The 15,354-nt window shown below is 42.8% G+C and overlaps 1 protein-coding gene across 2 annotated transcripts in view; it reads left to right on the forward strand.

Moving 5' to 3' along the window:
• The window catches only part of ARFGEF3 (ARFGEF family member 3), a 174,192-nt gene that overhangs the window by 96,984 nt on the left and 61,854 nt on the right, over positions 1-15,354 (forward strand). For both annotated transcript variants that reach the window (XM_002690274.6, XM_005210993.5), the window contains 4 exons: positions 673-777; positions 1,655-1,988; positions 9,895-10,007; positions 10,768-11,678. In XM_002690274.6, the coding sequence (XP_002690320.1) occupies positions 673-777; positions 1,655-1,988; positions 9,895-10,007; positions 10,768-11,678 (1,463 nt within the window). The remainder of the gene's footprint in view (positions 1-672; positions 778-1,654; positions 1,989-9,894; positions 10,008-10,767; positions 11,679-15,354) is intronic.

Genomic DNA, 15,354 nt, shown 5'->3' on the forward strand with positions numbered 1-15,354 from the left:
GTTCTTCCAGTGAATATTCAGGATTGATTTCCTTCAGGATTGACCAGTTTGATCTTGCTGTTCAAGGGATTCTGAAGAGTCTTCTCCAGCACCACAGTTTGAAAGCATCAGTTCTTTGGCACTCAGCCTTCTTTGCACTTCCCTGGTGGCTCAGTCGGTAAAGAGTCTGCCTGCAATGAAGGATACCCAGGTTCGGTACCTGGATGGGGAGGATCCCCTGGAGAAGGAAATGGCCACCCACTCCAGTATTCCTGCTTGGAGAATTCCATGGACAGAAGAACCTGGTGGGTTACAGAGAGTCAAACATGACTGAGTGACTAACACTTTCAGCCTTCTTTATAGTCCAACTCTCACATCCATACATGACTACTGGAAAAACCATAGGATACCAATCCTGTTGAATGAGGATCTACCCTAATGGCTTTGCTTTAACTTGGTTGCCTGTGTAAAGACCCCACCTCCAAATAAGACCATCTTTGAGGTACCAGGGATTAGGACCTCAAAGTGTGAAATGGAGGTGGGGGGAACAGAAGGCAACCCATGACATTACCAACCTCCCCCCAAATTAACACTCTGTGATGCCTAACATTTTCTCAAGTGTTTCCCACACATCACCTCTTTAATCTTCCCTTTACTTTGGATGTGTTTGTGTGTTGGTTCTGTTCCCCGCAGTGACAGCCAGCAGCTGCAGCTCCTGTACCTGGAGTGCATCCTGTCCGTGCTCAGCAGCTCCTCCTCCTCCATGCAGCTGCACCGAGGCTTCACAGACCTCATCTGGTGAGGACTCATCTTGATGCCCACGCTGGCTCTGCGCTAGGCCCGGGGGCTCGCTCCGTCCGGCTGGGTCTGTGGGTCCCTTCCTGTGGCATCTGTGCCTCTCTTGTTCCATTTCTGTGTAAATGTATTAGAGGGAAAGAGTGCTTTGCTTATATGTACCAGACCAAGCTACGGAGAGTAAAGGATAGTTATTTTAACCAACTATGCCTCCCAAGGCCCACCTGCATTTTATTTACATCACAAGATCATGAAAGCCTATGTTCTAAATCATATAAAGTCACCAGTGAATTGCACAGGAGAGATAGTTCCCCTTTACCATAACTGAACCTTCTTCGCAACCTCACCGTGGTACTCTCTCCATCTCAACCTGCAAACTAGTCTCTTAATCACAGTCAGAGATTCACACAAATGACAGGGCCCTCAGGCAGCCAGCAAGTTGCTCTGGGTTCCTGGGCTAATCTGACAGGGAGAAAGTTGAGTGCTGTGTATCAGTGTGATGTGTGTCAGAATTTTAAATTAACTTCTCAAATGAGAAATATAAGTAATTTCATTATTTATAATAAAATGAAACTTTATCACTAAGCCATTTAGCACTTTGAGTCCATTTTCTTCATAGAAGATGCTTTCTGATACTTCTCTTGATAGTTTATATAGTTAACCCCAGCTTGAATTATGAAGAAAAGTATTCTGTTGCTATCCCCAGGAGTGATGGAGAGACAGGACATGCTGGAGCAGGAGGTAGCCAGAAAAAGGGGCAGTAAAGAGCCCAGCTCTTACGTGTCATTTTTGGGGCACCTGGTGTTTACCCTCAGGATAGTATTCATGTTTCATCATCTGGCTTGAAGGGAAACTGATCTTTCCTCTCCTCCCCTCTCAGGAAGAACCTTTGCCCCGCTCTCATCGTGATCCTGGGGAATCCGATTCATGATAAAACCATCACCTCTGCACACAGCAGCAGCACGAGTACCAGCATCGAGTCAGACTCTGTGTCTCCTGGGGTTTCCGACCACGGCCGGGGTTCGGGCTGCTCCTCCACAGCGCCAGCCCTGAGTGGGCCAGTGGCCCGGACCATCTACTACATCGCGGCTGAGCTGGTGCGGCTGGTGGGGTCGGTGGACTCCATGAAGCCCGTGTTGCAGTCCCTCTACCACCGTGTGCTGCTCTACCCCCCACCCCAGCACCGTGTGGAAGCCATCAAGATCATGAAAGAGGTAGGGAGGCCGTGAAGGACACCCCCAGCTTTGTTGTGGGGGCTGAGCACCTTGTGCACAGGAAGTACTTAGAAAGCGTTTGCCAATCATCTGCTGGAGCTTAATTGCTTCTCTGCAGTATCCAATAATAGTATCTTTAGCCCTGGAGGCTGTGTGGGCATGTGTTGGGAGTTGGGCTAAGGGGGTGTTGATAAATGCTCACTGCAGCAAAGCCGTTTGATAATTTGAGCCACATGCATCTGACTGGAACCCAGGCTGAACTTTCAGTTTGCTCCCTAAGGTACTGTCTGTGCAGATGTGTGTGTTTATTCACTTTTGCCAAAATTGGATTTCAAAATGATTTTATACTCAGGTTATACATTATCCAAAAATGAGCTTTACTGATCTCTGATTTCTAAAAGGGACCCTGTTCTCCAGTCCTTCTTATGCCCTATTTCTCCCACATGTCATGAGACAAAGGATGTCCAGCTTAGGATATATGTCCCAGTGAGCCACTTCATGATTTCGAGGAGGAATTGGAGCTATTTTGAGGATACTTTAAGAATTCCTCTGCTTCTCAACCAAAAAGAAAAGTGATCAACTTTTTTGTACCTGTAAACTTGTCCATGAAGGTTTAATCACACTGGGTTTTGGTACCTGATACCAAAAAAATCAGTGTAACAAAATTACCTTGAGCAGTATTGGCTACTCACCAGTTTTTAAAAAGCTTAATTTGAATGACTTGCTGATGTTGTTTTCATGAGATTTGACTGTAATTAAAAATGAAAATTCTCACCCAGTGTTTCCAGAAATGAAGGAACAATCCAAGTTTAATTGCTGATGAAGAAAATTTATGGACCCACAGAAGTAATGACCATTTTTCTTTATGCCAGTATTTAACATATATTATCTTTAATATTCATAATAACTTTGTGAGGTTATATACCAGTGAAGAATGTCTTCCCTAACAGAGCTTCAGACAAGGGGATCAAATGGGCAGCTTTGATATCTGGTCACCACTCGGTTGATGAACACAATGCAGCTTTGGAGGCCAATGAGACCAGAAGCATTTGTGGTTTAGTCACTAAGTCATGTCCAACTCTTGTGACCCCTTGGGCTGTAGCTGTCCATGGGATTCCCCAGGCAAGAATATTGGAGTGGGTAGCCATTTCCTTCTCCAAGGGATCTTCCCAACCCAGGGATTGAACCTAGGTCTCCTGCATTGCAGGCGTATTCTTTACAGACTGAGCTACCAGGGGCCACCACCCAAACAACCGTCCCCTAGGAACCTGCCCCCACCCCTGTGAAGCTTGTCGTCTGGAGGAACAGGGTGGACTTTCTTTGAATTAGCCAATCTCCAGGAAGAGGACAGTAGAAGGGGCCACCATGCATGCTCATCTCTTTCTCCTGAATTAACCAGTCAGACCAGCCGCTCCCCCTCCACTGGGAAGACGTGAGAAAAGGAGAAGGACCCAGAATGCTATTCCACTGGGTGTTCCTGCCCGTAGAAACATGAAGCCAGGAAAAAGGAATTTTCCCTCCCACAAAGAAACTACTTCAAGGGGTCAAATGACTTGCCCAGGGTCAAAAGAAAGAGAAAAGGTGGGCACTTCCCTGGTGGTCCAGTGGTTAAGACTCTGCCTTCCAATAAGGGGATGTGGGTTCCATCCCTGGTTGGGGAACTAAGATCGCACATCCCAAGGGGCAATGATGAGCCCACATGCTGCAACTAAGACCCTATGCAACCAAATAAATAAATAAAAATAAAATTAACTTTCTTAAAAAAGAGAAAGGGTACAAATCTCCATCTGAACCCAAGCCCCTGGTCTCTCCCTACACACACTTATCACTGGGCTGGACTTTCATATTACAATGCGGATGATTCCAGCAACTCTTTTCCTGGCACTGGTTCAGCTACCCTTTCCATGAAGTTGGGTCTGAGTCAAGGTTTGAATCCCCTCTCTGCCACTCATCAGCTAGATACCATAGCTAAAGCGTTTAACTCTGAACTTAGCAGTTTATTTTTGCTACGTAGTGACAGTATGCCAAAGGTTGCCAATTCAAAATGCCATAAAGTTTGTATAAGTACTTTGTGAGTATTTAAAGTGATAAACAAATACGTGGTGCGCTTATGAGCTTCCCTCGTGGCTCAGATGGTAAAGAACCTACCTGCACTGCAGGAGACCCGAGTTCAATCCCTAGGTCAGGAAGATCCCCTGGAGAAAGGCATGGCAGCCAACTCTAGTATTCTTGCTTGGAGAATTCCATGGACAGGGGAGCCTGGGAGGGCTTCAGTCCGGGGGGTTGCAGTGAATCAGACACAACTTAGTGACTGAACAACAACATAAAGGAAGAGAAAAACGTACAGAGAGCTAAAGATAGCAGGTTCTCATCACCTCCTGCCTGAAGCAGCGAATCATTCACGTTGGTCTCCTTGCCTCCTGCCTGTGTGTTTTCTCTCTTTTATTTTCCTGGATGGGCTTCCCAGGTGGCTCAGATGGTAAAGAATCTACCTGCAATGCAGGAGACTCTGGTTTGATCCCTGGCTCAGGAAGATCCCCTGGAGAAGGGAATGACTGTCCATTCCAGTATTCTTGCCTAGGGAATTCCATGGACAAAGGAGCCTGGCAGACTACCGTCCGTGGAGTCACAAAGAGTTAGACGTGACTGAGCAACTACCACTTTTCACTATATTCGTAAATGGCCACTGTTAATTTTTCCACTCTCCAGTGGCGCATGTTGCCTCTCCCATCAAGTCTAAAATACTCTGCCCAGTTTCCAGACCCTTCCATCATCATCCTCATTTCCCATCATTTCCCACGATGCACCCTCATTCCATCCTGCTTTGTTCAGTTTCTACTTTCCTGCTTCTATTCCAGCTCCCCCTGCTCTGTGCCCATTGGCCACTTCCACTTAACATAGTGAAATGGTGGATCACAGTAAGCTAGACAGACTCTGCTGGCACTTCACATTAGCTTATTTACAGACTTCTTTAGGGAGATAATATTGCTCCCATTTTCCAGATTGGGATACTGAGGCTTCTTGAAGAGAGGTTTACTCCCCCAAAGTCCTTGTGAGCAATATGACTAAAATATAAACCCAGATATTCTAATTACAACTGCCTTTCTGTCAAAATCTTTCTCTTTTATGACTCTCCTTCCTCAGACCAGTGATTTCACTCTTCTCTAAATCTTGTTCCACCATTTAGCAATTGATTATAATGCCTCATCACTCTGACTGCTCCACAATACCATGTGGAACAAGCCTCTTGTCTCCCTAAACGTGGTTTTGTATACATTGTTTTCTGTGTTTCCTTTGATATCTAACACTACTGTCCTTGAATAAGAATAAGTGTTCAATACATTTTGATATTCAAGTGTTCAATATTCTGACCTGAAGACAGAATATCTGCAGAGGGTGTTTTGAAGCAACAGCATCCTTTCTTTCCCCCTCAGAACTTCCCAGGTGATGCGAGCAGTAAACAATCTGCCTGCCAATGCAGGAGATGCAAGAGACCAGGGTTAGATCCCTTGGGTCGGGAAGATCCCCTGGAGAAGAAAATGGCAACCCACACCAGTATTCTCGTCTGTAAAATCCCATGGACAGAGAAGCCTGGTGGGCTACAGTCCATGGGGTGGCAAAGAGTCAGACATGACTAAGTGAGCATACAAAAAGCAAGTATACAGAGATGACAGGCACTGGAGTTATCCTTGCCCAGGGTAGAGCCACTCGACAGCTGAATTCTAAGTAAATACTTTGCCTACGAGGTGTATAGTTCTCAATGCACTTTCTATAATAGCTTCCTTAGTACTGCAAAGGAAATCAGTTCCGTGTTCCCCTCTTCATGGATTTGCTGGCTCCCCACGGTCAATTTGCTAAGCGAGGCTGTAATTGACACCAGGGTAGTGTGTCCAGGCCGTGCTGCCCCGCGGAGCACAACATACTCACGTGGGCCAGGTTGTTCTCACGAGCATCGCCTCCACTTACTGTGGCAAAATCAGTAATTTGGGAAGGCTGGTAACCTAGATACCAAAATGTGCAGGGCTCAGGCATACAAAGGAAACCCCTGGGCACCCAGGATGTTTGTTTGCTCTTGTGGAGTTTGAACGCCTGGTACATTATTTGCCGTTCTCTCTCTAATTCGTCTCTTTGCCATGTGTGCTGTGTGCTTATTAATCAAAGGCATACAGGACATTTTGTTTTTCAAAATACATTTTCTTTTTTTGCTTCTATTCCCCCCACCCAAAACATTTCATAACCGAAAAGAACACCTTGCTTCCTTTTCTCTCCCCCACGTTTCAGCTTTAGAAGGAAGCCCTAGTCTTTATCAGACTTGTGACACCCTAGCCACTGACACCAATTCCTCATTCCCACCAGAAGAAGCTGAAATTAAACAAGTCTTGCTTTTCTTTAAGTATTTGTTGAGAGTTCTCCAAAACTCTATTTCCTTTCCCTCCAGACTCTGAAGCACCTGAGAAGTAAACACAAGATTAATGTGAGAATTCAAATATGTCATCTGATTTATTCCTGGTAAAGTTGGATTAGGGAATGTAATGGGATCCCAAGAGAGAGTCAGATTTCCCACTCTTGTGCCCCTGAAAGGCACTTATCCTTCTAACAAGAGATGGGACAGCTAGAGGCTCAGAGGCATAGCCACTTCACTTGGCTGCAAGTCTGGCAGGTAGACAGATGGAGAGAGAGAAAGAGAAACTGCCTTGATCTCTGTAATATTGCTCCTTTCTTGATGACAAAAAAAACAAAAAACAAAAAAACGTGGAAGCTTCATGTTTGTGCCTCCAAGAGAGATGTTCCCAATTTCTGGCAGAAGAAAGGAATTTTGAAGAAGCAAAACATGTAATTTTTTCTACTTAATATACTTTATCTTGCAAATATAAGTCATTTTGAAAATAACGTAATAGGATGTCTGCTTCAATGTACTTGATTGATCAATCTTTCTTTAACTTAGCCTCAAATTGAAATTTTCTGTACAGATGTCTACCATATAGAAACAAAAATACATTTGAACGAAAAAATTATGAAAATCCTATATGAGAACTTGTAAGATATAGCCAAAACAGTGCATAAAAGGATATCTATGGCTTCAATGACTTACCTCAAAAAATAGAAAGTCTAAAATTAATGTTCTAATTCTCCAACTTAGGTAGTTTGGAAAGGAAGAGCTTAAATTTTTTAAAAACTCAAAAGAAAGACTAGGATTGTTGTTAAGTCCTTTTCAACTCTTTGCCACCCCAAGAACTGCAGTACATACATTCTTCACTATCTTACAGAGTTTGCTCAAACGCATGTCCATTGAGTTGATGATCCCATACAATCATCTCACCTTTCTGTTGTCCCCTTCTCTTGCCCTAAATCTTTCCCGGCATCAGAGTCTTTTCCAATGAGTTGGCTCTTTGCATCAGGTGGACAAAGTATTGGAGCATCAGCATCAGTCCTTCCAATGAATATTCAGGACTGATTTCCTTTAGGATTGACTAATTTGACCTCCTTGCTGTCCGCGGGACTCCCAAGAGTCTTCTCCAGCACCACAGTTCGAAAGCATCAATTCTTCAGCACTCAGCCTTCTTTATGGTCCAATTCTCACATCCGTATATGACCACTGGGAAAAGTATAGCTTTGACTATATGGACCTTTGCCAGCAAAGTGATGTCTCTGTTTTTTAATATGCTAAGTTTGACATGGCTTTTCTTCCAAGGAGCAAACATCCTTTAATTTCATGGCTACAGTCACTGTCCGCAGTGATTTTGGAGCCCAAGAAAATAAAATCTGTCACTGTTTCCACTTTTTCCCTATTTGCCATGAAGTGATGGGACTAGATGCCATGATCTTAGTTTTTTGAGTGCTGAGTTTTAAGCCAGCTTTTTCAGTTTCCTCTTTCACCTTGATCAAGAGGTTCTTTAAGTCCTCTTCACTTTCTGCCATTAGAGTGGTTTTATCTGCATATCTGAGGTTGTTGATATTTCTCCTGGCAGTCTTGATTCTAGCTTGTGATTCATCCAGCCCAGCATTTTGCATTATGTACTCTGCATATAAGTTAAATAAGCAGGATGATAATATACAGTGTTGACATACTCCTTTCCCAATTTTGAACCAGTCTGTTGTTCCATGTCTGGTTCTAACTATTGCTTCTTGACCTGCATACAGGTTTCTCAGGAGACAGGTAAGCTGGTTTGTTATTCCCATCTCTTTAAGAATTTTCAACAGTTTGTTGTGATCCACACAGTCAAAGGCTTTAGCGTGGTCAATGAAACAAAAGTAGATGTTTTTCTGGAATTCCCTTGTTTTTTCTGTGATCCAAGGGATGTTGGCTATTTGATTTCTGGTTCCTCTGCCTTTTCTAAATCCAGCTTGTACATCTGGAATTTCTCAATTCACATACTGTTGAAGCGTAGCTTGAAGGATTTCGAGCATGACATTGCTAGCATGTGAAATGAGCGCAATTGTATGGTAGTATGAACATTCTTTTGTGTTGCCTTTCTTTGGGATTGTAATGAAAACTGACCTTTTCCAGTCCTGTGGCCACTGCTGAGTTTTCCAAATTTTGGCATATTGAGTGCAGCACTTTCATAGCGTTATCTTTTAGGATTTAAAATAGCTCAGCTGGAATTCCATCACCTCCCCTAGCTCTGTTCATAGTAATGCTTCCTAAGGCCTACTTGACTTCACGTTCCAGGATGTCTGGCTCCAGGTGAGTGACCACACCATTGTGGTTATTCAGGTCATTAAGACATTTTTGTATAGTTCTTCTGTGTATTCTTGCCACCTCTTCCTAATCTTTTCTGCTTCTGTTAGGTCTTTGCCATTTCTGTCCTTTATTGTGCCCATCTTGCATGAAATGTTCCCTTGGTATCTCCAATTTTCTTGAAGAGATCGCTAGTCTTCCCCATTCTATTGTTTTCCTCTGTTTCTTTGCATTGTTCACTTAAGAAGCCTTTCTTATATCTCCTTGCTATTCTCTGGAATTCTGCCTTTGGTTGGGTGTATCTTTCCCTTTCTCCTTTACTTTTTGCTTTTCTTCTTTTCTCAGCTATTTGTAAGGCCTCCTCAGATAGTCACTTTGCCCTTTTGCATTAAGTAATGTGATTAAAAGCAAACACAATATAGTGAATCAATAAAGTAAAACATGCCAGGACTCTGAAAATACTAACAGAAGAATTCAAAATTCTAAAATAGGTAAAAATAAACAAAAATAAGAATTTTTAAAAAGGGCATATGACCATAGATGTTACAAATGTTAAAGAAATGAACAAAGGTATTAAGGCAACTTTAGACCATTAAATTTGAAAACTTAGATAAAATAGATAAGTCCCTAGGAAATAATGCAACTTAAAACAAAATTGATTCAAAGAGAAATTGAGGACCTAAGTAGTATTATCATCTTTAAAAAAATTGAATCAGTAGTTAATACCTTTCCATTCAGAAGAAATTAGTGGCCCCATACAGCTTGAGAAACAAGTTATACCAACATTCAAAGAACAGGTAGTTCTAATAATACATGAACTTTCCCAGGTAATAGAAGGGTATACTTCTTAATTCAGTTTTTGAAGCTAGTCGGTTTCATAGCAAAATAAGGCAGGGAGAGGATAGAAAAGTTAAATTATAGGCCAGTCTTACTAAAGAACATAGGCGTAGGTGCTTTCTAGTTCTGTGATATAAAAAACTTTGAAGCACTCCCTCAAGGGATATTCTTTGTCTAAGCTGGTCCTAAACTGGGGAGCAGGGGACCCAATGGGTATTCCAAGTCAAGGAGAACACTAAAGTCAGATTTATTAAGATTTGAATTCCAAATTGTGTTTTCTCCTTAGACCATATCACTCAAGAGAGAACATATATGTTTATTTGATCTCACAGTTCTTGTGCTTTTTTATGATATTCACTTTTCTGTTATTTTTTCCCCATATGCTTAAAGCTACTTGGGAGCCCAAAGCGTCTCTGTGATTTGGCAGGACCCAGCTCCACTGAACCTGACTCGAGAAAAAGATCAATTTCAAAAAGAAAGTCTCATCTGGATCTTCTCAAACTGTATGATATGTTCTCCTTTTGGATCTTTATTGCTTGGTGAAGACTGCTTCTCTGAATATTCTTAACGTTGTTTCTAAGTTCCTGAAATTATATGAATCTGTTATATGAGATATGACTATGTAGTAATGTACCTGAAAGCCAGAGGAGAAGTCTTATCTCAGTTTATTGTAATCATATAACTTTCCATATTTTCATATTGACTTAGAGAAAAGCCAGTGTACAAATTGTACAGAAATTCTTCATTGGGCTTATTTTGGGGAAAAACTTTTTGACTTAATATGTTACAGCTATATGATTCCTTTCCATAGAGTCCCTCTCGGAAATGGAATATTATCTGATTTGTAATAGTTGTAGTCACATGGATCTCTTCAGAAATACATTTCTTGAATAAAGGAAGGTCCATACTATCCTAGAGGCATTATAAATGTTTTCTGTTTGGAAAACTGAACATGTTACAAAAGTGAGATTATTCTATGCCTGTCCTTGTGAAGATCATAAATTTGCATCAGAATCTTTATTTGTACCTACATAAACCAGGCATCCTAAAGACTGTGATTCAAAGTGGGCCATTTTCCAGCCTGAGCACATTTGTTTCCTTTATTGTTCATTTTATTCTTTTTGCCCAGATCATTTGATTTTATGTGAATCAAGAGTATCTCTTTTGAATACCTAACTGTTCACCAGTCTAATTCTTGTTCATTTGGTAGCATTTTTCTGTGTTTCCTATACTGATGCCGTCTGCTCCTTTGAACACTTTCAGCATCATGGACGGCATGACCGAGGCGTGTATCAAGGGCGGCATCGAGGCCTGCTACGCCGCCGTGTCCTGCGTCTGCACCTTGCTGGGAGCCTTGGAGGAGCTCAGCCAGGGCAGGGGCTTGAGCGAAAGTCAAGTCCAGCTGCTGCTGCTGCGCCTGGAGGAGCTGAAGGACGGGGCCGAGTCCAGCCGCGACTCCATGGAGATCAATGAGGCCGACTTCCGCTGGCAGCGGCGAGTCCTGTCCTCGGAACACACACCCTGGGAGTTGGGGAATGAGCGGAGCCTTGACATCAGCATCAGCGTTACCACGGACACGGGCCAGACCACCTTGGAGGGAGAGTTGGGTCAGACCACACCCGAGGACCACTCGGAAAACCCCAAGAATGGCCTCAAGTCACCAGCCGTCCAGGAGGGCAAGGAGACTCTGAGTAAAGTGTCAGAACCAGAAGCTGTGGACCAGCCAGACGTGGTTCAAAGGAGCCACACGGTTGCCTACCCCGATATAACCAACTTCCTGTCCGTCGACTGCAGGATGAGGTCCTACGGATCCAGATACAGTGAGAGCAACTTCAGCGTGGACGACCAAGACCTCTCTCGGACAGAATTCGACTCCTGTGACCAGTACTCCATGGCGGCTGAAAAGGACTCCGGGAGATCGGACGTGTCGGACATTGGATCCGACAACTGTTCTTTAGCTGATGAGGAGCAGACCCCCCGGGACTGCCTGGGCCACAGGTCCCTGCGGACTGCAGCTCTGTCTCTCAAGCTGCTGAAGAACCAGGAGGCTGACCAGCACAGCGCCCGGCTGTTCGTGCAGTCGCTGGAGGGTCTCCTGCCGCGCCTCCTGGCCCTGCCCAGTGTGGAAGAGGTGGACTCAGCCCTCCAGAACTTTGTCTCTACCTTCTGCTCAGGTTTGTAATTCATTTTTTTGCTACGCAGTCCACTAGAATATTCAGAGCATTTTGTTTAATGGGCAGTTACTAGCATGCATGGAGTTTGAAGTGCTCAGAGCATCTTGATGAATCTTGGATTTCTTAAAGAGAGCCAAGGACTGTAACTGACTGGAGGTGGTTTGTTCAAATTGTGCAGCAGTCGATGGCTAGAATACACCGAGAGGTGGATAAATGTGCAGAGGGTAAGAGGTAAGTGCCTTCTAGAAAGCTGATGCTGACTGAAACAAAATGACAGTCTGGGATTCTCAGAACACTGAATTCTTCCTATGCTTCTACACTTTGATATCTTAAAATCATAGTGTGTTGCACTTCTGGTTTGTTGACATGTTAATTATTTCAGATGAGGTCTTGGAGCAGATGCAGGCTGTCCTACCACTATATTCTGTTCTGTTCTTTTTTTTTTTTTTTTTTTTGAAAATTATTTAATTAGTATACATGTGTTCCCCATCCTGAACCCTCCTCCCTCCTCCCTCCCCACACCATCCCTCTGGGTCGTCCCAGTGCACCAGCCCCAAGCATCCAGCATCGTGCATTGAACCTGGACTGGCATCTCGTTTCATACATGACGTTTCACATGTTTCAATGCCATTCTCCCAAGTCTTCCCACCCTCTCCCTCTCCCACAGAGTCCATAAGACTGTTCTATACATCAGTGTCTCTTTTGCTGTCTCGTATACAGGGTTATCGTTACCATCTTTCTAAATTCCATATATATGCGTTAGTATACTGTATTGGTGTTTTTCCTTCTGGCTTACTTCACTCTGTATAATAGGCTCCAGTTTCATCCACCTCATTAGAACTGATTCAAATGTATTCTTTTTAATGGCTGAGTAATACTCCATTGTGTATATGTACCACAGCTTTCTTATCCATTCATCTGCTGATGGACATCTAGGTTGCTTCCATGTCCTGGCTATTATAAACAGTGCTGCGATGAACATTGGGGTACACGTGTCTACCACTATATTCTGAATTCCCCTGAACTTCCCACAGTGTGCGATGCTCCAGTGTTCTATGTCAGCATAGCATTCTCCAATCTCAGACCCTTCTGTCTGCCAAATGTCAACCTTGTGACCCAAACGGCATTTAAACTGGTGTGCCGTGGGCTATCTTGGCCAGGGTATACCAGAGAATTATACTAGTCTTGCTGAAGGGCTGAAAATGATCACCCAGGATTTTGGTGAAGAAAGGAGGTAAACAATATAGGGAAGCAGCATTTAACACAGGGAATAATGAATTTATTAATAGTGAATTTAGATCATTTTCTTGTAAGGTATTTGTAGAGGGAGCATGCAGCTTTTTCCTTCATATGTAGAGAAAACCCCAGTTCTTCCTTACGGTGCCTCTTCCCTCTTTTATGAGTCACACAGAGCACTGTACTTCTGACAGTTGGTCACCAAATGTGTGAAAGTTTTCCCCTCAAACAACAAGCAAACCTCAGACAGCAGCTGAGTGTCTTACAATATAACTCAGTTCTGATGCTACCTAACCCCCACTACAGATGCCAGCTGCAAGCCCAGGCTGTCACCTGTTCTTCTAAGCGACTGGCTATAAATCAGAGCTTCTCATGACCGCTTCCTTAGGTTCACTTAATTTGTTAGAATAGCTCACAGACCTCAGGGAAACACTCACTTTTGCTTACCAATTTACTAAAGGATCTGATAAAGGATATACATGAATGGCCAGATGAAGAGATACACAGAGTGAGGTCTCGGAGGGTCCTGAGTACAGGAGCTTCTGTCCCCATGGAGTTGGTGTGGGTCACCCTCCTGGTGTGGATGTGTCTGCCAACTTGGAATCTCCCCAAACCTCTACTGCTGGGATTTATGGAGGCTTCCTCATGTAGGTGTGATCAATTATTAACTCCATTTCCAGCTCCTCTCCTCTCTCTTGAGGATGGCATGGTGGGGGTGGAGCCAAAAATTCTTTGCTCCTATCAAGGAGTTATCCAGGAGCCCACCCAGAGTCACCTCTTTAGAAAAAGAGATCGTCTTAGTTTTCTTATTACTTGGGAATTTATGAGAGTTTCAGGGGCCCTGGGTCATGGATGAGATCAAAGACACATATTAGAATAAGAGGTATTCCTAGTGTTCTTATCACTTAGGAAGTCATTAGGGTTTTAGGAGCTTTGTGCCAGGAACTGGGAGCAGAGACCAATATATGTATTTTCTATTCTCTCATAGTGCTACAGAGAGAAAGCAGTTAATGAGTGCAAAAAAATTTATAGCAGGAATAAATGATTGCCTGACCTCAGGGTGCTCAACTGTGCCTTCCCCTGAAATCCAAGGGTCTTTTGACCACACAGAACTGTCAAAAGCTAAGACCATTGCTTGTTCTTCCACCACTGAGCCCTGAACATGTGTCTGTCATGACACTTACTATATTTGTCATAGTTATATGAGTTCATGCATCCACCTTTCCCTTTCTAGACTCTTAGCTCCTTGGAAGCTACAACCCCATCTATATCACACACAAATACAAAAAAATTGTAGCCCAGTTATTGGAACTTGGTAGAAGTGACGGCTGTATTGTTAAGAAGGAGCTTAAGTATCTTAAGAAGCTGAGCAGATTGTCCTTTGTCAAATCAATCCAGGTATATTTAAGGAAGAACATTTTTTAATATGAGAGTGATCCAAAGTTATAGCATAAAGCACCAGCAGAGATATAGCACTTCTAATCCTGGACTACTCAGTAACTGTCTAATGTACCTAGTGATTAGAAAGAGATGCATATAATTTCTCAACTTTCCTAACTGCATTGCATTCTTGTTAAGGCAGTAAAATATCAGTTTCTAAGACTACCCAACATTTTTCTCAATATTTTTCTTTTAAGAATTAGATATAAAAATAGTTGGGATATTTAATTTGTGTGAAGGAATACACACATACACACAAAATCATGTTTCATTTCATTTCAAAAATTATGTTTCATTTCTAGTCATTGAAATACAAGAAAAATATATAAATATGGTTCTTAAAAATTGTATTTCTCCCTAGTACCTTATGTGCACCATTATTAAATTTTACATTCTTTTATTGAACATTCCTAGTGTATTTGTGTTGTGTGTGTCTCTTTCTCTTCTGTCTCTTTATCTCTGTTTATCTCATACACACACATGTGCACCCACACACACAAATGCTTCTTCAGTCAACATTTATAGAGAAACTTCATTGTGCTGTGTCCGAAGGGTGCAAGATATGTGTGATTTATCCTCAATAAATATTTATTGACTGTAAATTGATGAACTTGCTCTTTGATCCCTAAAGATGTGAATAGTTATGTGCTGAAGGAGTACAGCCTGAGTTGGAAGGGGTTTGGTAGGGTCTCTGAACCTGTGCATCTTCTCAACTGAAAGCATTCTTGGGAAGAGGAGCTTAGCAACTTCTCCAACCAGCTTGGTGTCCCTGGTGACAAGGCAGAGTCTGGCACCTATCAGTGATGCCCCAAAAGAGCTGTGTATCAGATCACAGCACGGCCCCTCGTTGCAGTGATGATGGCCTTAAGTGATCAAGAAATGGTAAAATTACATTTAGGCCCTTCTATGTAAAATTAAAATTATCCATACAAAATAACAGCTGCAGAAGTTTTAGCATTTAAGAATGTAAGATTTAGCTCTCAGATAAATTCATGTTTAC

Source organism: Bos taurus, chromosome 9, assembly GCF_002263795.3.
Source record: "Bos taurus isolate L1 Dominette 01449 registration number 42190680 breed Hereford chromosome 9, ARS-UCD2.0, whole genome shotgun sequence".
Taxonomy (NCBI): domain Eukaryota; kingdom Metazoa; phylum Chordata; class Mammalia; order Artiodactyla; family Bovidae; genus Bos; species Bos taurus.